The following is a 24,143-nucleotide window of genomic DNA, read 5'->3' on the forward strand; positions in this document are numbered from 1 at the left end:
TGTTTCAAACATAGAAAACATACTTATTGACTTCTAAAGAACGGGTCTTAAATTTTGTAGAAAGTAATAACAGCCTACCATCTTTAGAAAAAGGAAGGACACATTTGATTATATCATCTCCAAATCATGGCTGGAGTACTTTTGATCATAGCTTGGTATGATCAGAGTTGACTTGAGGTAAAACAATAATCTTTGAGAAATTCCATACAATCTAGATTCATTTTGAACACACACACACAAACATGTCAGTAATAACGGAATGGAGAGAAGAAAAAAACGAAAGAAAGAACCTGTAAAAGCAAACCAACTTGTTTTTAATTTCATAGACATACCGTTTGTGATGGCTTTGGTGCTGATGGGCTTGTAAGGCTAACCATCTCCTGGATGGCTAGACGTAACTTAAGGCGATGGAGAGGGTTGCTGATACCAATTTCTCTTTGGATTTCTTGATCCGACAAAGCTGACATAATGGCGCCGCTTTTAACATTAGCTCGACATGCAGCTACATACCATGCGGGCATTCCAACCCACAACTGCAAAACAAAGAGAATCATTTATTTAAATTATGCAGAGACTTACAGATTACAGAGGAAGAATTATTAATTTTTAAAATTTAATTAAAATTTTTTTTTATTCATATTATTCCAAGATTACTACATTTCTGAAATAGTTTAACAAACTAAACACACCAAATATACCTGAAGATTTTTAACTGAAGGTCTAATTACAAACAGTTAAATGATTGGGTTTGATAATTAACAGCTATTTTCAGCCCCGTTTCAGTTATCGGGTTACCTCGCTACTCAATTTTCTCACTTAAACTGATGAATTTTGAAGAATTATATTTCAGCATTAGATAATAATACAGGAAATGTAATTAACTAAAGTTCTTGATTGCTGAAAGAACAGGAAGGATACTTCGGTAAATCCTTGTTATGCATTCTAGAGAACCTAATAAACAATAACTCTAAAGGTTATCAAGTTACTAAACAGAGTCAGCCAGTGAGAATAAGCTAACTAAATATCTTCATCATAGAACAATAATTAGGGTTTGGTTAGGAATTTATTAGCATTAAGTTAAATATTAAAATTCTTGATGAAGTTTAAAAGCTAAAAATAAATACAGATTTCATGTTTTGGTTCCTTTTCATTATTCCTCTCCTTTTTGTTGGATTACTGATAATCCCTTTTACTATTTTACTTGTTTCAGTCATTTGACTGTGGCCATGCTGGAGCACTGCCTTTTAGCTGAGGAAATCGACCCCAGGACTTATTCTTTGGAAGCCTAGTACTTATTCTATCAGTCTCTTTTGCCGAACTGCTAAGTTACGGGGACGTAAACACACCACCATCGGTTGTCAAGCGATGTTGGGAGGACAAGCACAGACATACAAACATATACATATATATATACATATATACGACGGGCTTCTTTCAGTTTCCGTTTACCAAATCCACTCACAAGGCTTTGGTTGGCCTGAAGCTATAGTAGAAGACACTTGTCCAAGGTGCCACGCAGTGGAATTGAACCCTGAACCATGTAGTTGGTTGAAAAAATTTTCACACAATCAATACTTTTTTTTCCATTTCAACCAGACATACCCAGTCCAAATATTCTACCTATTTTATATTCAAACTGACCAGATCAAGCCTCTAACTCCTACCCTATAATGTCATTACAAATCATATCAACAACTCGAAGCAATGAGATAATGCATAACTAATTCAAAACAATGTGAGTAAACAAACATTACATTTGACAATAACCTGGATGCTAAAGGGTTACAGAAAAATAAAAGAGTGTACTTTTATGATATGCAGTATTAACTTACACCTGGAGGCTGAGTTTCTGATCTGGGTTTTAAAAATAGTGAAAGAAGCTTTCTCTCCCAAAGATATATTCATACACACACACATTGATATGATACATTCTGGCATCTGTTCCTTTCTGGTCCCATTCTACCCACTGCCACCCATATGTGTGTGGTACCCATGTACCTCTTCTACAACAGCAAAGCTATTCCTGTCTCTCCTATCACACTTTAATCTCAAAATACCTAGCACAAACCCCTGTCGCTCTCAGTCAAGCAGGTTCTTTAGTCTTGTGAGTTACAAAGCAACCTCACTAATGGTGTTGAGGGGGAGGGGAGAGAGCATCCAGTATATTCTGTAAATTAGTTAGCATTAGAAAGGTATCCAACCATAGAAACTATGCCAAAACTGAGACACTGGAGTAAGATGTGGTACTCTGAGTATTGGATCTTGTCAAAAAATCCAACCCATGCCAGCATGGAAAGCAGAGAGGAATGATGATGATGACAATGATACACACACTAATATCAAACAGTAAGAATGATGGATAAATATTATTTATTTGTGGGTTAACAAGGCTTCCATTTCTCAACAATTGCTGAGAAATCTCACGGCATGAAACCAATATTAGCTTTGTTAACCCTTTAGCATTCAGATTATTGTCAAGCATAATGCTTATTTCTTCAAATTGGTTTGCATTATTACTGCATTATGTTGATGCTTATAAATTTAAACGATGTACTTATGCCAGGATGGAAGGCAGACGTTAAACAATGACGATAGTATATTTTTAGAATGACATGTTATGACAGGTGTGAGAGGCTAAATTCAGCCAGTTTGAACATAAAAGATGTAGAATATTTAGGCCTGATATGGCCAGTTTAAATGTTAGAGGATTAACCTACAGGTGTGTGTGTGTGTGTGTATGTATATATATATATATATATATATATATATATATATATATATCAGCCACAATACCATCATCATTGAACATCCACCTTCCATGCTGACGTGTGCGCGCACAGAGTTGTGACAATAACAATGAATATATTTCTCACAACTGCTGTACCCACCTCAAGCCAAGCGACTACTGTCGGACCATTCCACAATGCAAATGGCGTGCCAGCTTTCATTGCTTCTTCCAATAATTCATGCCTGAAAAACAAACAGATAAAATTCATGTGAAACTCAAAAACAATAATAAATATACAGGAAAAGTAACACTTGATACCCTGACTGGACATTATTATTCATAAATATTTTATGTACACAAATACACATATTGAAATTATTTTATCAAATTCTTAATAACATAAGTAAAATTCTTCAAGACACCAACAATATAAGACATAAATGATTATACAAAAGATTGTTGATGAGTTCTGTAAATGGTCAGTTCCAGAGCTGCTCTGGGAGTTCTGGTTAACCTATAGACCATTTCATTTCAATGAAACTGTTGAAGAATTGAAGCAAACCCAGAGCAAAGTGGGTATGTCATTGACGAAGCTATGAGTGGTGACAAAAGAACATTGACAAACCTAGCTGACAGATTTATTGTCGTAACAATTAATTAAACTATTGATTAGTTAATTGGTTAAATCAGTGGTTTTCAACTGAGGTCCATATGACCTTTGGGGGTTCACATAAGATTTTGTTGCTAAAATTTATGTGCAATAAACTGGTTATACTTCTACAATATACAAAATATTTTAAGAATTTTTTTAATACAATTCTTGAAAATGCTTAATTATAAAAATATAATATGAGTTTTTTTTTTTTGTAAAAACATCAAACAGCTAGGGGGGAGGTCTAGAAGAGTAAAATAGGAACTTAAGGAGGCCATAGGTAAAAAATGGTTGAGAACCCTGGGGTTAAATAATAAACCAAGTGACAAATAAATGATAAAGAAGTGAAACAGAACCAGTGCATGTGTTTATTATTGGCATAAAGACCTTCCTAATATGCAACAAAATACATTTCAATGCAATATGCTAAAGGATAATGCACTTGGAAAAAGAATGGTGGTCATATCATCCCATCTTCACAGCCTCATAAATCTGAAGGCCTGATCCCTAATAAAAAAAAAGTTGGAGAAACAAATAAACTTACTTCTTTTTCTTTCTTCTATCAAATTCAGATTGCCCTAAGCCCAACGCAAGTGTATCTGATGAACCTGCTTCCAAACCATCTCCATATTGGCCACCTGAAAAAGAGATCAAATAGATTCAAAATCTGTTCAGCACATGCAGATCTTGTTACAAAATGCAGGAAAACAATTTTAAGGATTAACCCTTTTGTTACCACATTTCTCTTGAAATACACCCATTTCCTTTTCAATAAATTTTGAAAATAATGAAGAACATAATCATCATCATTAACCCTTTCATTACTGCATTTATTTTGAGATGCTCTGTGTTTCTTTCAATTACTTGAAATATAACAAAGAATTTAGTAAAATAACTTAGTTAACATTAAGCTAGTGTTAGGAATATAAATTGTGACTAAGGTTTGGTGGAAGATTTTAATTTGATACTTATGAAAACAAAGCATTTGTACTCAGACCCAGAGATGGTTTCAGCTGGGTTGGTAATGAAAGGGTTAAGCTGATGTTTGGAATATAAATTAACATGAAATTTTAAGGGGAAATTTTAATTCAGACCACTTTAAAGCAAAAAGTTTGTACCATAGAACCAAGGAAGATCTGAGATAGGTTGGTACCAAAAAGGTGTGTCTATGTCACCTTATTTGGTGTCATATATGATACACATTTTTGCCAAAAAAAACTTTAAAAAAAAACTCCAGGTCCTACATGTGAAGTTGCTTTAAAAGTTATATACTTTAATGTAGTAAAAACTTTAAAAACATTTTTTTCCCTCAATATATACAGCTGAAATTGGAGAGAGTCTTATACGTGCATCTTTTAAACCATCAAATAAGGAAATTAATTTCTGGGAAAGAAGTGGTGATGATAGATCTCAGGGTGTTGGGCAACACAAATGAGATGAAGCAGTCTTGGGAAACGTAGTGATGATATATGCCAAAGTGATGCTGAGGAGTCAACAGGCAGCACAGATAAAGAAGTAGAAACACATGCACACACTTTAAAATTACTTTTACTAATGAAAAAAAGGGACACCCTCTCAAACACACACACAAACATACAAACACAGAGAGAATTTTCTTTTGGTTTCTGTCAGCCAAATTTACTCACAGGGCTTTGGTTGGTCCAGGGCTATAAAAGACACTTGTTCAAGGTGCCATGCAGTGGAACTGAGCCCAAAAACCAAGTGGCAAGGAAGCTAACTTCTAAACAACATAGCCTTGCTTACATCTATACAAATGAAAATTCTTCACTACTGACATCTTCTTTCCATGCTTGCAAGTGTCAGACAGAGTTAACTGAGGCAAATTTTCTATGACCAGATCAAAGCTCATCCTGTTACTAAAACTCACCTGTTTCCAAGCAAGGTAACATTTCCCTATGGCCAGATGTATATTCACAGAATATTAGAAATGAATGACAATGCTTGTATGACAATAACACTCATTTACAATTATCACACAATGTCAAAACAAAGAGATACGAAAATTCAGACTCACTCTCTCTCTCTCTCTCTCACACACAGACAGACACCTAAATATATGATGGGTTTCTTTCAGCTTCCATCTATCAAATCCACTCACAAGGCTTAGGTTAGAAGATATTAGCTCAAGTTGCCATACAGTGGGATTGAACCCAAAACCATCTGGTTGGGAAGCAACCTTCTTTAACCACACAGTCACGCCTGCACTTATATTTTTTACAGACATATCAAATAAAATCAAAAATAATGATGCACAAAGTAACAGAAACACTTAATAAAAGGAGCTGTCTTTAAACAAATACATAAGAAAATTGTAACTCAAAATAATTCCTTATAAATTAATATGGAGAAGGGGAAATGGTAGCATTAATACATACCAGTGGCCATATTTTCACCTCTAATCATTGCATCTTTGGTCTTCTGTTTTTCTTTTTTACTGAAAAGTCTGCCTATGGAACTTTTTATACCACGTTTCTTTTGGTGTTTGTGCAAGGAGTCTTGGCTGCTATTGGCACTGCTTAGAGGACTTGGGGAGCTATGCGCACTGTCTATCATTACGGCCCTGAAAACAGAAAAGGTTGAAAATGATAATACCATGATAAAAACCAGAAACAAATAATAAAAAAAAAATTAAAATTTCAACAATTATAAATTTGCCCCAGATCTAATTGGGACCAAATGATGAACTGAGAGTGCCTCTATGCAGTCATTTGACCCACAAGAAAGGGCATCCAAATCTCTTCAATATTATATCATGCCATCTTTTCTATGTTTGTACGAGGATCGATTTGACGAAATGTGTTCAAGGCCAACTGTTTGCTCTTCTTATTGCCAACCCTGACCTATTTCCTTTTAGCCTTGACATGCTTTACTTTTTTACTCTTTTACTTGTTTCAGTCATTTCACTGCAGCCATGCTGGAGCACTGCTTTTAGTCAAGCAAATCGACCCCAGGACTTATTCTTTGTAAGGTCTGTCCTAAGTGAATATATTGTTTTTATTTCCCAAAAATTTGGAGTAGGTGATATTGGAGTTATCTCCCTTGCTTTCCTAACAGCAGAGTTAATTTCCTAACTCTCAGAGGCTTTCCCTATTGCAGAGCTATTATTAGTTAGTCAAAGTTTTTCAATACACCATATTAGATGTATTTAACAAGCAGAATGCTCCTCTGAAACATTATTCCTCAGCCCTACTATTTCTGAAACAGGTTCCATCAGTAGAATTCACTTAAAGCTTTCCTTAACTTGATGCTATTTTAGAAGGTGCTTGCAGTGAGATTGAACTCATAACCAAGTAGTTGCAAGGTGAACTGTTTAATCACATGGGCTTGCAGCTACACTCTTTTATTGGTTCCAGGCATTTGACTGCTACCTTGGTGGGGGCACCACCTTCATGGGATTTAATGAATTTCATCAGGCCCTGCTATTTATTTTCAATCCCTTTTACTTGTTTCAGTCATTTGATTGTGGCCATGCTGGAGCACTGCCTTTAGTCGAGCAAATCGACCCCAGGACTTATTCTGTGTAAGCCTAGTACTTATTCTATTGGTGTCTTTTGCCAAACCACTAAGTTACGGGGAAGTAAACACACCACCATCGGTTGTCAAACGATGTTGGGGGTCAAACACAGACACACAAACATATACACACACACACATATATATATATATATATATACGACGGGCTTCCTTCAGCTTCCGTCTACCAAATCCACAAGGCTTTGGTCGGCCCGAAGCTATAGTAGAAGACACTTGCCCAAGGTATCTCGCAGTGGGAATGAACCTGGAACCATGTAGTTGGGAAGCAAGCTACTTACCACACAGCCACTCAATACAGCAATCAATATAATAGACATTCACAGGTATTGATTACTCCAGGACCAAGACAGAAGAAATATGCATCCCCCAAAACGTGTCACACAGTTGGGACCAAACTGAAAGCCATGTGGTTGCAAAATGAACTTCTTAAGCACAGGTTAAGGCTGAGGACACCTAAGTAAGGACTAAATAGTAGAGGACAACTAATTAAGGAGCAAACGATTGGGGACAGCAAATGTTTCAACATTGGAATGGGTGAAAAAGATTACTCAACATAAAAAAAAATATAGCATGATCAGAATGGCAGGTAGATAATTCCAAACCAATATAATAGTTGCTGAGACCCCCTTTGGTCATAACTGACCATGGAATTGCACCTAGAAAGTTACCATCCAAGGCACAAGTCCGGGCAAGGTTGTTTATGGAAAACCAGCAGCCACCCATGCATACCGGCCTCCCCTCTCCACGCCACCAGTGTTATCCAAGGGAAAGGCAAAGGGGCCGATACAGCTTGGCACCTGTGATGTCGCAATTCATTTCTACAGCTGAGTGAACTGGAGCAACGTGAAATAAAGTGTCTTGCTCAAGAACACAACACACAGCCCGGTCCAGGATTCAAACTCACAATCTCACGATCGTAAGCCTGATGCTCTAACCACTGAGCCATGTGCATTCACTAATATAATAGTAGTAATGGCTTAAACCTCAACTCACCTCCTCAACTTATTTGACATCTCTGAAGAGATTCTGTAATGAAATGAAAACATTGTGTTAAAACATGGAAAGTGTAAAGAACATAACTTGGTTTTCAGTTTTTCCATAAAATGTGAAATATAATGTTAATGCAAATTTAAAAAAAAAAATTATAAAAAAGCAAAATACTGAGTGTCAGATTATTTCAAAATTACATTCTTAATTTCTGTAATTTTATGCTGAGAAATAAGCGTACATGCACGCACATTCATACAGACACACACGTGCACATACAGGTAGTCGCTCTCTCTCTTTCTCTCTCTCACACACACACACCCCCAAAGGTACAAATACATGCAAGCATTTTTAAGTTATAAAGCAACAATATGAAGTCAACGATCATGGCAAATGTTATAAAATGGTAACTATGCACATAGTTACTGGTCTGTTAAAAGCAAAACATAAAAAAAAAGAAGTAAAGAGATAGAGATAACTAGAGAGAAAGAGTAAGACAGACAGATAGATAGACGGATAGATAGATAGATAGATAGATAGATAGATAGATAGATAGACGGATAGATAGATAGATAGACGGATAGATAGATAGATAGATAGATAGACGGATAGATAGATAGATAGACAGATAGATAGATAGATAGATAGACGGATAGATAGATAGATAGATAGATAGATAGACGGATAGATAGATAGATAGACGGATAAATAGATAGATAGATAGATAGATAGAGAGGGAGAGAGAGAAAGAAAGAGAAATATTAATCACACCATTCAAAAATCATACATAGATACCCATGGACTTTAAAATGTCTTCACCAAAGGGTGAAAATTGGTTGTCTTAAAGTAAAACATTAGATGTGACTTATCTAAAACAAGCAAAAGCAGGAAATGGTGACAGCTACAAAACATGAATTTTTTTTTGTTAGTTAAAATCATGGAAAAAGTTTGTTTTTTTTCAATTAAGAAGTATTAATTTTTTTTTTTAAAAAGAAATTCAAACAAAATAATTAAATACTCCTAAATTATATTAAACAATTCAAACAACAACCCATTTAAACTACAACCCATAATGATTATAGTTAACTAATTCAATACCACCTCTTCTACTATGTAACCAAAACTGCCCAAAACTGTTCGATGCTTTCCTATATAATATGCACAAATGTAATTGCTTTCTCAAATAAACTGCACTTCATTTTTTGAGACTCCAATGAAACCATAAGGTGTTACTCAGGTACTCAATGAGTCCACTGCATTTTACAGCAGCAACAGCTGCCGTTCAAGAATTTGGACCTGGAGATCTCCATTTCCAGCGACTGGAAGGTCTGGGGTCTCCTGCCCCTAAGCCCTAGACCATCACCTAATCACCCTTACCCGTCTTTTTGCTTAACAACAACAACAGCAGCAACAGCTGACTATCAGGACAATTGTTTATTTCCTTGTCATCTCTTTTTCATTAAGAAAAAATTTAGCAAGATTTACTACGTATTTGCTAACAAAGATTCAAAGAAGAGATGGTTTCACCATAGTTTTACATAATCTCTTTTATTCTAAACACCAGTTTTATATGGCTGTAAAACTGATAAAAGACAAACAAAAAATACAAACTATAGTTATTTTACAAAGTCCCACTCTAAACTCTTTATTATTTTTTTTAACAATTAATTGAAATACATAACCATCATATATATATTTCTGCTGAGAAATATAATCACAAAAAGGTTAAACAGAAGTCAATTCTGTTGAAATTGGATATTATAGTCAATTTCAAATACTATCATAACTGATATTATACCACATCAATTAAGGAAACCTTTAAATGATCATTCAATCTGTTAAAAATAGTAGCCAATATCTCCCTCATATTGCACTAATGTTTTACAAAAAGGGGAAGAATATTTTAGCCTATATAAAACGTTTTTATTTCAGACTAACACAAAATTATGTATCATTTATTTAAATGTGCTTGGAGGTTTTTCAGTTATTCTGACTCAACCCACGACAATTAGAAAGGACAGAATAACAGAGTAATAAGTCTCTTTGAGAAGTTTCTCTGAAACAAAACATTAAAGCTGGTGCCATCCAATGTTAATATCAGCATTATAAACATTATATAAATTGTTATTTTAACCCTTTTACAGAGGAAATCAGGTATATCCACTCCAAATATCAATACCTTTAACAGCAGAAAGCAGTTTTATATACCAATCTATATTCTTGTTGAAGAATGTCAAGTTTATTGAAGCAACATGACAAGAAGAAAATACTAATTCTATTTTGTGGTAGATATTTAACATTACTGGAATAACCACAAAATTTAATTTTGTGGTTACAGGATTAACCTAATGCTGTTTCTAGTGTGTTTATTAATTTAATTCTAGCTTGACCAGCTTTTGCATGAATCAGTAAACAGAGCAATCATTTTCTAAACTGCCTCCACTGCTATTTAAAATCATGCTAATTATTGAATTAATTTCTATTATTTAATTAAGTCCATGGCATCATTTATTAATTTTTCTTTTTTTTTAATAAAAAATATTGTTTAAATAAGAAAATCTCACAAAATAACAGTCAAAGATTAGAAAAAAAGTCAATGTAGTTCTTCCACATGATGAGCGTGCAAATAACTTTAAGAATAAATGCATTTTAACCACAGCTTTGATATGATCTTTCAGTATTTCAAAGATAGCATTTTTCTTGGTAAATTTCATGAAATAAAATCCAAAAATTGAGTAAAGAAAATGTTCTTTTAACAGGATATGACTGTAAACAAATATTTAATTATTGTCTGTGGTAAACAAGTGGTGATTATTCTACATGAAAATAGTCTCTAATCAAGCAAATAATTCTGTTACCTGTTAAGTGAGACAGAAAAATCTAAATTAATGTCTGCCCTGCTTGTGATACAAAAAAAAAAAAATGGAAAAAAACAAACTTGAGGTGAATAGAGATGAATGAATGCAAAAGGTAATTTCCATGTGAGTGAGTATGGTAAGGAATCCTGATGTGATGTCAATAGAAAAAAAATATATATCTTTATGGATGTGTATGAACAATGATGTGATTATTGTGAGATAAGGAAGAACAGTGAGCCTTTGGTTTAGATCTTATAAGCAATGAGAAATGGCTGTGTGGAATTCTATGTGGATGCAAGAGATTAATAGAAATAGAGCCACAATTAATAATAGTTATATAATAAAGATTTGGATCAGAGTTTATTAAAGTTTGATTATATTGCTGTTCTCCTTTTGCTTTTTGCTTTTTTTTTTATCATTCAAGTTGAAGAATTTAAATCTAGTAAACACTCTAAGTTATCGTTAAAAAATTAACAGAACAGTAAAGGAAAAAAAAAAGTAACTATTTAAATATTATAAGAAAAGGTTTCACTAGATGGAGATGGTAAGTGTGAAGAGAAGGTACAAGTGGTTGTAGATGAGAGCCAGTGAAGCAGTGACTGTGAAAATATGCGATGACATAGCTGAGACTGAGGCTGACAGTGGTGACATGAAGAGAGAAAGAGAGAGAGAGAAAAAAAAAAACAATGATGGAGAGGATAGCTGGAAATGAATGAATTTACTGTAACCTTTTTTTATTCCGTGTGCACAACACATTTTGCAAATTATGTTGCTCCGTTTTAGCTTTTTTTTTTTTTCTTTTGGTATACTTCAAAAAACATTGCTAACTATGAAGGACTATGAAACAAAGATGAACAACAAAAGCCTAATCTAGCGAGACTAATAAAGCCTGGCGAGACTAATAAGCTAAAATACATAATATATATATAATAAAAAAAAAAGATAAATAAAAAGCAGCAGAAAAACAAACATTTAAAAAATTAGCAATCAATCTGCTATTTTGTTTAGAATAGAGGACTTCAAAAACAACTGCTGGCAGGTGAGCCAAGTTGGAATAAAATAGCATCAAAAATTAATACCATGATGTTATTTTGATGAGTAGAGTTAAATAATTAAAGATATGAAAATATACAGGCAAGGTTGAAGTTTAACCTATGGAATTATTGTGTTAAATTATCAAAGTACCATTGTATAATCAGACAAAATTTTACACAATGGTATATATGAAATGGAAATACCAAATAATAATAATGATAATAATAATAGTGTATTTCCAAATGAATCTTCTCAAATTGAATTTTGTAAAATTTCCCATCGGAGAGGAAATGTTTTAGTCACAACATTCAGTTCTAACAAAAACAACAATGATAAGCCAATGCAGAAAGAAAATTCGTTGCAGTTATAAAGTATATTAGGATTGAGGGTTGCAGTTATGTCATGTTGTGTGTATGTGTGTGTGAGACAGGTCTTTATGGTGCCAGTATGTTCCTGCCACAAGATGATTCTTAGCAGTAGGTTAGGGATGAAGAAATACCCTTTCTTTCCATTTAAATAAAATTTTCTTTATATTTGCCTAGGTTATAATAATAATAATAATAATAATCCTTTCTACTATAGGCACAAGGCCTGAAACTTTGGAAGAGGGGCCTAGTTGATTACATCGAACCCAATGTGTGACTGGTACTTATTTCATCAACCCCGAAAGGATGAAAGGCAATATCGACCTCGGCAGAATTTGAACTCAGAACACAGGGAGGAATGAAATGCCACTAAGCATTTTGCCCAGCATGCTAATGATTCTGCCAGCTCTCTGCCTTCATATAATAATAATCCTTTCTACTATAGGCACAAGGCCTGAAATTTTGGGGGAGGAGGCCAGTCAATTAGATCAACCCCAGTACGCAACTGGTGCTTAATATATTGACCCCGAAAGGATGAAAAGCAAAGTCGACCTTGGCGGAATTTGAACTCAAAAACGTAAAGACAGATGAAATACCGTTAAGCACTTTGCTTGGTGTGCTAACTTCATATAATAATAATAATAATAATCCTTTCTACTATAGGCACAAGGCCTGAAATTTTGAGGAAGGGGATGATTCGATTACATCGACCCTAGTACATAACTAGTACTTAATCTATCCACCTCCAAAAGGATGAAAAGGCATAGTCAACCTTGGTGGAATTTGAACTCTGAAATGCCGCTAAGTATTTCGCCTGGCATGCTAACAATTCTGCTAGCTCACCACCTTCATATAATAATAATAATAATAAAGGAGTGATTTCCTAAGGAACATAATGCGGATATATTTAGTTAAATTACTAATATTGATATATTTGATAAAAATTTATTGCAAATTTTATTCAATGAAAATTTAATGCAAAACTGTCAGCTGGACAGCATTACAGAATATTTGATGAAAGAAAGCGTTACTGTAACAGCAGATGGAACATATTTCTGGCAGATAATGGGTATATATATAGAAATATACCATGTTATAACGAAAGGTGTTATCAACACAAAATAGTATGTTGTTTGAGTGGAAGACTACAGTTGTGCATCTATTGCAGTTGAGACAACAACAAAAAAAAAATAAGAAAAAAAATTAGAAACAAAAAAAAAAAACAAGTATGTACAGTGATTCTGTGCTCCTTTTATGGGGCACTACTAACCTTATTACTGTGTTCTGATCCAGTCCATATCTGGTAAAATAACAGAGCACAGGGTCAAGTATAAAAAAAAGGAACGTAAGAGGGACAAAACTTTGGGCACAAAATGGGATTAATCTCTTTCATGCTTCAGTTGGTTCATGAAGGTTGTCTAAGATTCTTAAGAAAGACCCTAATGTCAGAGATGTAAAAATGGACTGAATGGAAAATGTTAAAAGAGATAAAATGGTCAAGAGGTAATGTTCATGGAAAAATAATTTCAGAAAGCCAGAAATGCAGGAGAATTTATGCAAAAAATAAATAAATAATAGCTAAAAAAATTTTTTTTCATTTTAAAATGGGATGGTGATGTTATTTCCAAGGGAAGCCAAGACCAAAAATGTTTTTAAAAAACCTTCGTTCTGTGACATATCAAGATTAATAAAAATTTTCGAAGCTACTTTCACAAGAAGAAATAAGTGTGAATTATAAGAAGACCATACTTATAAAAAAGGAATGTAAAAACAAAATGAATATTCTAGAATAAATTCTAGTTATTTTAGCTTGATAAATATGAGAGTAGGGGTTAGATATTCTAGATAAACATTCTCTCAAGATTCAACAGAGTATTAAAGAGCTAAAACTTTTATTTTCGAAGTACTTCTCTGCTGTCTATCTGTCTCTTTCCAAACAAACACACACACAAATCTAAAATTAATATGGCTGAGTGCATAAAGTGTTTGAACTACTAGCTCATGAACTGTGAGATCAAATCAACTATAAGTATTCTATTAATTTCTATTTTGGATTTGGTTTGTAAGGTAAATAACGGACAGAGTCAAAACTATTGAAAAGGCTGCAAGACGCAACGAAAATTTTAGGAAAATGAAAATAAGAAAAAAGTGGAAATTTTACCGGTGAGTGTGTTACATTATAAGGCACAAAAAGAAAATGACTCTCCCCAGACACAACAGAATATTCTCTTAATTCTATAGAACTTAATTCATTTAACTGTTGATAACAGTTACCAGATATTCATGACATATTAGCTGCATTAAACTGGTGTCACAAATAAGAAAAGAAATTCATTCCACCCAGTCACAAAATACCACGGTACTACAATGATTTCCATATATCTTTAATCCTTTTTGCTATCATATTTCTGTTGAAATACACTTGCCCTGTCTCAATTAATTTCGAAAATAATTTAGAATTTTGTAAAACAACACTGTCTCTTAGGATTAGGAAAGATTATCAGAATGGTGTTTGGAATATAAGTTAACATTTTGAGGGAGGTTTCTAATTTGGATCCCTTTAAAACAGGGAATTTGTATCGTAGAGCCAAAAGTAGTTTCAGGATGAATTGGTATTTCCTTAGCAGCTCATATCTTTTACTGGACCATTAGAGAGATGGATGCTATAGTTAGTGTTGTTATCTAAGACATATCTCTTTTTACCACATTAGCATTAACTGGTTGAAGTTTGCTAAAGCAAATATTTTAAAGTTTCCTACAGCTAACCACTCAGCTGGTAGTTGAACCAGTTTTGTCAGCCTAGAAGAGCAAGGAAGGGAGTGTTGTATAACATATCTCTATGGGTACAACTCTAATATACTAGTGATTGTATAACTATTATATCAATTCCAAATATACAAAGCTTAGTGATTTGGGGACTGGGTTCATGATCCTAAGGTGGCAGGGTTTGATTCCTGGGCTAGGCACTGTATTATGCCAATGTGTAGTTAGTTCACATTACTTAATAAGGAGCATAGGGCTGGTTTCCTTGTTTCTCTGGCATATACAGTATATTCCTCCTTGGATACGATGATATTCTGTCAGAGGATTGTTCATTTTTATCAGTTCAGTGGAGTGGAGCAACATGAAATGAAGTGTTTCACCTAGGAACACAATGCATTATCTGGTCCAGGAATAGAAACCACAATCTTACAATCATGAGTCCATCACCCTAACCACTAAGTCATGCACCTCCATGTGTAAGGCACTTCATTTCATATTACATTAACTGTCACATCCACTATATTCTGCTGGGTCAAGGACAGCAGAATCTATGTTTGCTCACACTAAGCAAAACCAATTACAGAAAGCATGGTACATGCTACCAGCTCATGTGCAACACACTAGTGAGTAATGGTTATGGTTTATGGTTCCATCTATTCTATTCATCACTGAACAACATAATGTGTAAAAGGCTGAAAAAAATCATGAAAGATTCCTACAAGTTATAGGTGCAAGCTGTTGATTATCTTGATTATTAGAAATACAAATTGTAACAGCTTCAGGTTGCTAGGCAGAATTAGAAAGCCAGCTACAGTATCTTAATATCTTGATAAGGTGATTGTTCAACAAATGCACAGAAAATTAAATAAATATAATGTCACAGAATGATTAATGCAGTGACAACTTGGAACACAGAAGAAACTATAATGTTGAACCAGCAGTTCTAGGTCCTTAAAACTATCTTAGCCAGCAGAAGTGTGAAATTGTTTAATTTTTTTCCTTGCCATTTATGTACATAATGATCAATATTGTAACTCTTTTATTATTATTATTTACTGGCACTTGTGCCCATGCTAGTAGGGTGCCAAGAGCACCATCTGAGCGTGATCATTGCTAGAGCAGCCAACTGGCTTCCATACCGGTGGCATTTGTAAAAAGATTCGAGTGAGGACGTTGCCAGTACCACTGACTGGCCCCCCTGCCGGTGGCATGCAAAAAGCACCCACTACACTTTCGGAGTGGTTGGCGTTAGGAAGGGCATCCAGCTGTAGAAACTCTACCAAATCAAGATTGGAGCCTGGCGCAGCCATCTGGTTCGCTAGCCCTCAGTCAAAATCGTCCAACCCATGCTAGTATGGAAAGCGGACGTTAAACGATGATGATTATAATAATAATAATAATAATAATCCTTTCTACTAAAGGCACAAGGCCTGATATTTGAGAGAGGAGGCTAGTTGATTACACTGACCCCAGCGCATTACTGGTATTTATTTTATCAACCAAGGAAGGATGAAAGGCAAAGTCAACCTCGGTGGAATTTGAACTCAGAACATAAAGACAGACAAAATGCCTCTAAGCAGCTTATATACAATAGGCTGCCACACAGTTTCCATCTACCAAATTCACTCACAAGTTTGGCCTAGGGCTATAATGCTACAGTATAAGACACTTGCCCAAGGTTCTGTGCAGTGAGACTGAACTCAAAACCACATGGTTGCAAAGCGAGTTTCTAAACCACAAAGCCAAAATAACAGAGTAAAGGAGAAATAAGACAATGAGAACAACAGAACTACTCAAGAAATCTAATCGAAACTAAATTCATTTTCAGTAAAACGTATTTTACAATCTAAAAAATATACTGTATAAACATTTATGAACGTCTGACAATAGTGTTCGTGAAAACATCATTCTGCATACTTGGTAATTCATTTACATAATCCTCATTATCTACTGCGTTTCTCACCTATGCATGGCACAGCTATCAGTTGATCTCTGTTTACTTCAGTAACTCCTGAGCTGCTTTAGAATTTTATCAACAACAAATGCCTGTGAGCATTTTCAAATAGCTTATTCTGTCACTCCCACACATTGAGAGCTACACAGAGCCACATACAATGTCATTCAAATACACACACACACACAATAACAGTTTCTAAACAACAAATAGCTACATGTAATAATGAGCCATAACCTTGTCCTAATGTCACAAATTTTTATGGATGGGGCACAATTTATTAAGCTACCCCTCGTGAGGTATTTACTTTATTACAGACAAGATCAGGAATTTTGAGTTAAGGGTGTAGTTGATTTAATTGATCCTAGTACTTGGCTGTTTGTTATTATTTTTAATTCAGATACAAGGTGAGTAATTCTGGAGGGAAGGAATATTTTTTCAACCCAAGGAATGAAAGGCCAACTTGACTACAATAGGATTTGAACTCAGAACGTAAAGTGAATTCGTTTAGCAATGATGATAATGATAAATAATAATAAGAGTAATAATAATAATCCTTTCTACTATAGAGACAAGGCCTCAAATTTTGGGGAAGGGGACTAGTTGATTACATCAACCCCAGTGCTTCAGTGGTACTTGATTTATTGACCCCAAAAGGATGAAAGGCAAAGCTGACCTCAGCGGAATTTGAACTTAGAATGTAGCGAAGGACAAAATACTGCTAAGCATTTTGTCCGGCATGCTAACGATTCTGCCAGCCCACTGCCTTAATAATGATAATAATCCTTTCTACTATAGGTACAAGGCCTGAAATTTGGTGGGGAGGGTACTAGTTGACTACTTCAACCCCAGTGTTTAACTGGTACTTAATTTATTGACCCCCAAAAGGATGAAAGGCGAAGTTGACTTCGGCAAAATTTGAACTCAAAACATAAAGACGAAATGTCACAAACCATTTTGCTTTCATGCTAACAATTTTGCCAGCTCACTGCCTTAATAATAATAATAAGAATATCCTTTAGAGCTTCTATAGAAAGTTTGCCTCTTAGGTAATAATAATAATTGTTTCAAATTTTGACACAAGACCAGCAATTGCAGGGAGGTGTAAGTCGATTACATCAACCCCAGTGCTCAACTGGTACTTATTTTATCAACCTTGGAAGAATAAAAGGCAATGTCAGCATCAGCAGAATTTGAACTCGGGATTTAAAGATGGATAAAATGCTGCTAAGCATTTTTTCCAGTGTGCTAACAATTCTGCCAGCTTGCAACCTTAATAATAATAATGATTTCAAATTTTGGCACAAGGCCAGCAATTTAGGGGAGGGGTTAAGTTGATTACATTGACCCACCCACCCCCGGTGTTCAACTGGTACTTATTTTATCGATCCCAGAAGGATGAAAGGTATAGTCGACCTTGGATGAATTTGAACTCAGAACATAAAGATGAAATAATAAGGATGATGTTAATACTACTACTATTATTGGTAGCAACAACTGTTTCTAATCTAGGCACAAGCTGAAAAATCTTTGATTAGCTGATTAAAATTGACACCAGCATTTATTAAAATTTCCATTTTTTCAAAAAATCTTAAGTCGCAATTTTATTTTATTTTTTTTCCTTTTAGCATGAAGTCACGAATCTGCTAGAGAGGGAGGTGTGTGGTTGATTGAAATGAATATAGCAAAACAACAATGTTGATTGGTAACCTCATCGTGCACAAGACCAGGGCACAGACCATTAACTAACTCGAGTACTGGACTGATTCTCAACTTATTGACCTCTTAAAGGACGACAAGTAAGCATGATCTCCGCAACATTTGAACTCAGGGTGTAAAGGGACGTAACTAAATACTCCAATGCAGTTTAAAAATACAAAAAAATTTTTTAAAAAGTTCCCATCATTAATAAAACTATTTCATCTAATCTGCTTTGTAGATAACTTCAGACAAAGTAAAGCTGAAACAAGCTAAAATTTTAAAACTATTCTTCTTCTTCCAATAAATATTAACATAAATATCAACTCGGTTTAAATTTTACAAAAAATTAAATAAGCAAAAAATATGTTGTATATCTAAGATCACTGAAGATGAAAATTATTTCTTTTCAATTTGTAGATAATCTTTAGAATTTTGATAAGAAAAACCTTGAAAAATTATACTCTGAATCCAGTATAGAAAAATATACAGATAACAAAAAAGATAGCAATTATTACATTTAAGTATTTATATAAAAGTTTATCAATTTTTCATCTGTCTTCTTAGAGTTTCTATACAAAAGAGTATATATAAAATCAAAATGAGACTTGTAATATTTTAATGACCACATCTAGAAAATGAATAATATTTGCATTTAAAAAAAAAAATTGTCCTGGTTTAATGTTTTTTTTCTCTCCCTAGATCTTTCATTTGTGATAAATTGAAATAAATATTTATGCTGTGTAGAAGAAGATAACTGTAAACAAACAGTAATACACAACATCTTTGTCAATTTATATTTATGATATAAACAAACAGGTACGGTTTATATTTTTTTTAAAAATCAGATGAGACATAGACAGATAAAAAAAAAAAAAAAAAATCAGCACGTAGATAAGATATAGTAAGTAGGGTAGGAGACAGAGGGAGGGGAATCGAACAAAGACAGAATAAAGAGATAGAAAACCCCAAACGTAGCCAGGGTAGTTCCACTCACCTCTCGTCACTATGCGCTAAAGCTGCTGCCACCCTTTCTAACCGTATTGAACGAGGAGTTGGTGGACTTGATTCACATTTAATTTGATGACCTTCTTCTGGAATCGCACTGTCGTCACGACTGTATTGAACGGCAGGCTGGAAGAAGGAAAAATGCATTATATTGAAGACATCGAGAGAAAGAAAAGAGAAGAGGAAAGGAAAAAAGGAAAAAAGAATCAAAAATTAATTTTTGGTTCAGCTAATTATTTTCTCGTTTGTTTTTTTTCTTTTTGTTTCCTTTTCATTTTCTTTTCAACATGAACATTACAAAGCAGTTTTCTTAGAGACAATATTGAGAATAGAGTGAAGAATAACACAGTAGCAGTACTGAGTTGAATCTTTGCTTTTCAATCCCATTCCAGTAATATTAGTGATTATTTAGGAATGACAGAGAAAGAAAGAGAGAGAGAGAGAGAGAGAGAGAGAGGAAAGAGAAGAAAAGAAAGGTAAAAGTGAAGTAATAACATTAGAGAAAGATAAAATGAATAGATGCAGGATATAAGAGCTGGATGTCACATGTGAAAAATGAAGTTGTTATCAATGTGAATTTAAGTTTGCAGAGGAAAATGAAAAGAGGTTGAAAGAAAATTTGAACATGAAACTGAAACCTCACATTGAGAAATTTAAATAAAAAAAAAAAAAATACAGAAAAAAAACCCAACTTTATATCAATCAAATTATGCTAAGTAAATAGGAAATTAATATATGCAGGTATACTGGATGAAATGATATATTATTCAGGGAGATATTAACAATAAATTACAAATCAGAATATTTTCTTCTTTTTGATCAAAAATAGTTATTCTTTTTGTTTTTTGTTACCCAAACTATGTTCATAAAAGTTGGGTATATATAAAGTAAATACTACACCATTTATACATTTCCAAACAAAGCAAACACACACACATATATACATACATACACACACACTAATATATATATATATATATATATATACACACACACATACATACATACATATACAAATACATATATACCTTGACAAACATGCACACACACACACATATATATATATATATACATACATACATACATAGAAAATAGAATTTCCTCCCATTTTGAAATATCCTAGAAGCTATTGGCATATTGTCTTGCACACATATCCTACACAAACTAAAGTGAATTTGACATTAGAAGCCTATACATAATTGATAGCCATAAAACAGTGCCACACAGCAGCCTGCATACTACTGTCTCCACAAGAGAAAGTATAAGAACAGAGCTGACAGTATCCAGTTTCAATAGACTGTAAAAATTCTGATATATTGGAATCAATGCTGTGTTGAAACAAGTCAACGCTTCATGAGGCCAAGCATACGAAGAATTAAATGCAGCTTATTGTTCAATTTTTTATCCACTTTTTTTTCCCCTCTCTGCCTAAGATAAATATGAGTAGCTCAAACAATATATCTTTATCCCCTAAGAGGGAATGCAGAAAAATACACATACGTTTGATTTTTAAATTGATTTTACAACTGAATTGTTATTGAAATTTGATCACAGTTATTTTCTAAACAGTAAGATGAAAGAAGAACTATTTCAACCGAATCACACACACACTCACCAAATACACAAAAAGGAAACTGGACTCGGAAACTTATAACAAATAACAAAACTAGCCATAAAGAAAATAAGACATTAATAATCTCAAATATTTCCAATATTAAAGGAATTATATACTAAGGTTTCCTACATTGAAAAGGGGAAAAAAAAGGCAGTTAATTTTTTTAAACCGATTCTATTGAAGAAACAAACAACTTGTTTGTGCTATGATTCCTAAACATACTCCTAGCAGAATTACCTGCTGATGACAAATCAATAGCTAATAAAGCAACATGTAATTAGGTGATGATACACTGAAAAATTTGATGGCGGTGAAGGCGGGGAGGAAGGATCTACACAGGAGTAATTGCAACATCAGCTTGTTGATTTTTTGATTTTTCATTTCTTTCATCTTATTTTTTTTTTCTTTTGATATTTTAGAAATTTGAAAATAAAATAAACCAAAACAAAAGACAAAACAACTACATTAAAAATAATTTCTAGATTCCTGCTTAAGATGTGCATGTGTTCCATAAGAAAATGGAACAAGATGCAGTGCCAAAAGGGGAGAGAGAGAGAAAGAGAGAGAGCTGTGGAGGGAGGTAGAATACAGGTATTATCTATTCAGACTACAACTTCTCTGATATATGCCAAAATTAGTAGCTACCAAAAAGCTGATGTCTTGAAATCAATGTCAGATTTTACAAGCACGCACAACAAGGAAGGTGTTGTTTCAGCTTGAAGCACTGATGCAGATATAACAGGAAGTCATTTTTCTTCCTTTGATTTAACTGAAAGGATGACGGTTTCATGTATGTATGTATGTGTGTATATATATATATATATATATATATATATATATATATATAATATATAATATATGTGCACATACTATGTACAAAACAACAAAAATGGAACTAGTAATGATTTTTGAACACATCACTATCTCTGCATACATGAAAATGAGCGAGTGTGCATCTACCTAATGCAGTAGTAAAAAAAATTGATTTGATAATTTATTATCGCAACAGGTTCTGTTTTAGAAATATTTAATCAACTACAAGAGCTAGAGACAAAAAAAAAAAAAATCTCTACAAAAACTGATTCTATACCATGTAATAATGACAAAAAAAAAATTGCTCAAGAGAATTATTCCTCATAAAAATTCTCACATATAATATAGAATTTAACACTCCCTAATAGCCATCCTTAAAACTTAACCATAAAACTGTCAGTTAAGTTAAACCTGCATCTGTTAAGCACAGTAAAATCTATTTAATAGTCTAATGTAAAGAAGAGATCATTAGTAATATTAAGTAAGTCAATACTCGCTCATCTGATAGCCTGATTCAAGCAAAGGAGAATTTCGCATAATACTGAAAAGAACACAACAACCACAAAAAAAACAAACAGTAAAGATATATATCTTCAATTATAAGAACAGTAAGAAAAAAAATCAGAGAAAAGAAAACCCAATATTAATAATTTTGTCCCTATGTTAAAAGCTCTGCCAGCAAGTAACGCTCCTTCACTGCATATCTGTATGTTCATACAGAATTCACATACATATTGTTTTCATTACTTGCTGGGGCTGGAGGAAGGGACAGAGCTCATGACTCTAGCAGACCCATCAAGACTGGTGAAGTTGATGCCATTAATGTTTTTCTTAAACCAATAACAACCAATTTGTGACCTGCAGCCACAGAGGCTTTCTGAATGGCAAGCCTGATCTTTTATCTTTCACTTGTTTTAGTCATTAGACTGTGGCCATGTTGGGGCACCACTTCGAATTTTTAGTCGAATGAATCAACTCCAGTACTTATCATTTTTTGTAAAGTCTAGTACTTATTCTGTCGGTCTCTTTTGCCGAACTGTTACATCACAGGGACGCAAACACACCAACACCGGTTATCAAACAGTGGTGGGAGACCAAAACACAAACACACGAATGACGTGCTTCTTTCAGTTTTCGCCTACCATATCCACTCACAAGGCTTTGGCTGTAGAAGACACTTTCCCAAGATACCATACAGTGAGACTGAACCTGGAACCATGTGGTTCGGAAGCAAGATTCTTATCACACAGTCACACTTGATGAAAAATTACCTAGGATTGTTTTAGTAGTGCATCCCACCTGATGATAAGCTATGTCTTATGGTCTGCTTCTCAGAAAAGGTTTGTCATTGCCTGGTTTAAACTGTTAAACGCTTGCATGAAGGCATGAGTGGAGAAGAAATTCTAGAGAGCCATTGCTCTTGAGAAGAAGAATTGAGCAAAGAAGACAGGGTGGAGAATGGGGTAGGACACTATGAAGGTGATGAGAAGTGGAGAGATAAGTAGGTTAGAGGTAGCTGAGTGGTGGATCTAAAAGATTAGCTAGAGTCCTCACAGTCACTGGAAATGCTTAGACCTCATTATCATCAAGGAACTCTCCTAGCAGAAGCACATAAGCATTTTTATCTAAGAGGTATGCGAATGGCACAGCAGCATTTGAAATATACAAGGGACCATAAATAATGACTACCCAGTGTTCCATGTACTTTAAAACTGAGTATGAAAAGATTTTAACAAAGAAAAATATCTACTGCATTACTATGAAGAATTAAAATTTAGAAGACTTTTTCAGTATAATATCGTTAATGAAAAAGAACGAAACAAAACAAAAAATGTTACTGAGTGCCAAAAGACAGTTCAGAGTCAGTAATTAGATCTAGTTTTCTGGAGTGGAACTGATTGAGAGACAAATAAATGAGAGACATTCTGGATAGAATGTCATCAATAATATTTTTAAATAATCTGGCAGCTATATATATTCTTGACAGTTGAGGTGAACATACAATGAAATGCTGAAATCTTGAAATTGAACAAAATAGTAGTAGCAGCAGATTTGAACTCAAAACACTTCACCTTTAATGTAAGGAGAAAAACTGTCCTCTCTCTCCAACAC

The 24,143-nt window shown here is 33.9% G+C and overlaps 1 protein-coding gene across 10 annotated transcripts in view; it reads right to left on the reverse strand.

The window, feature by feature from the left end:
* Nucleotides 1–24,143, reverse strand: part of LOC115214180 (liprin-alpha-1) — a 368,483-nt gene that overhangs the window by 30,519 nt on the left and 313,821 nt on the right. For 9 of the 10 annotated variants that reach the window (XR_003881885.2, XM_029783276.2, XM_029783272.2 and 6 more), the window contains 7 exons: nt 19,593–19,729; nt 13,451–13,480; nt 7,929–7,961; nt 5,777–5,961; nt 3,925–4,018; nt 2,889–2,970; nt 333–533 (listed from right to left, as the gene is read on the reverse strand). Coding sequence is in view for 9 of the 10 variants with exons in the window: in XM_029783276.2 (XP_029639136.1) it covers nt 333–533; nt 2,889–2,970; nt 3,925–4,018; nt 5,777–5,961; nt 7,929–7,961; nt 13,451–13,480; nt 19,593–19,729 (762 nt within the window). In the remaining variant the exon portion in view is untranslated. The remainder of the gene's footprint in view (nt 1–332; nt 534–2,888; nt 2,971–3,924; nt 4,019–5,776; nt 5,962–7,928; nt 7,962–13,450; nt 13,481–19,592; nt 19,730–24,143) is intronic. The other variant, XM_029783273.2, reaches the window with a different exon arrangement.

Source organism: Octopus sinensis, linkage group LG7 (assembly GCF_006345805.1).
Source record: "Octopus sinensis linkage group LG7, ASM634580v1, whole genome shotgun sequence".
Classification (NCBI taxonomy): domain Eukaryota; kingdom Metazoa; phylum Mollusca; class Cephalopoda; order Octopoda; family Octopodidae; genus Octopus; species Octopus sinensis.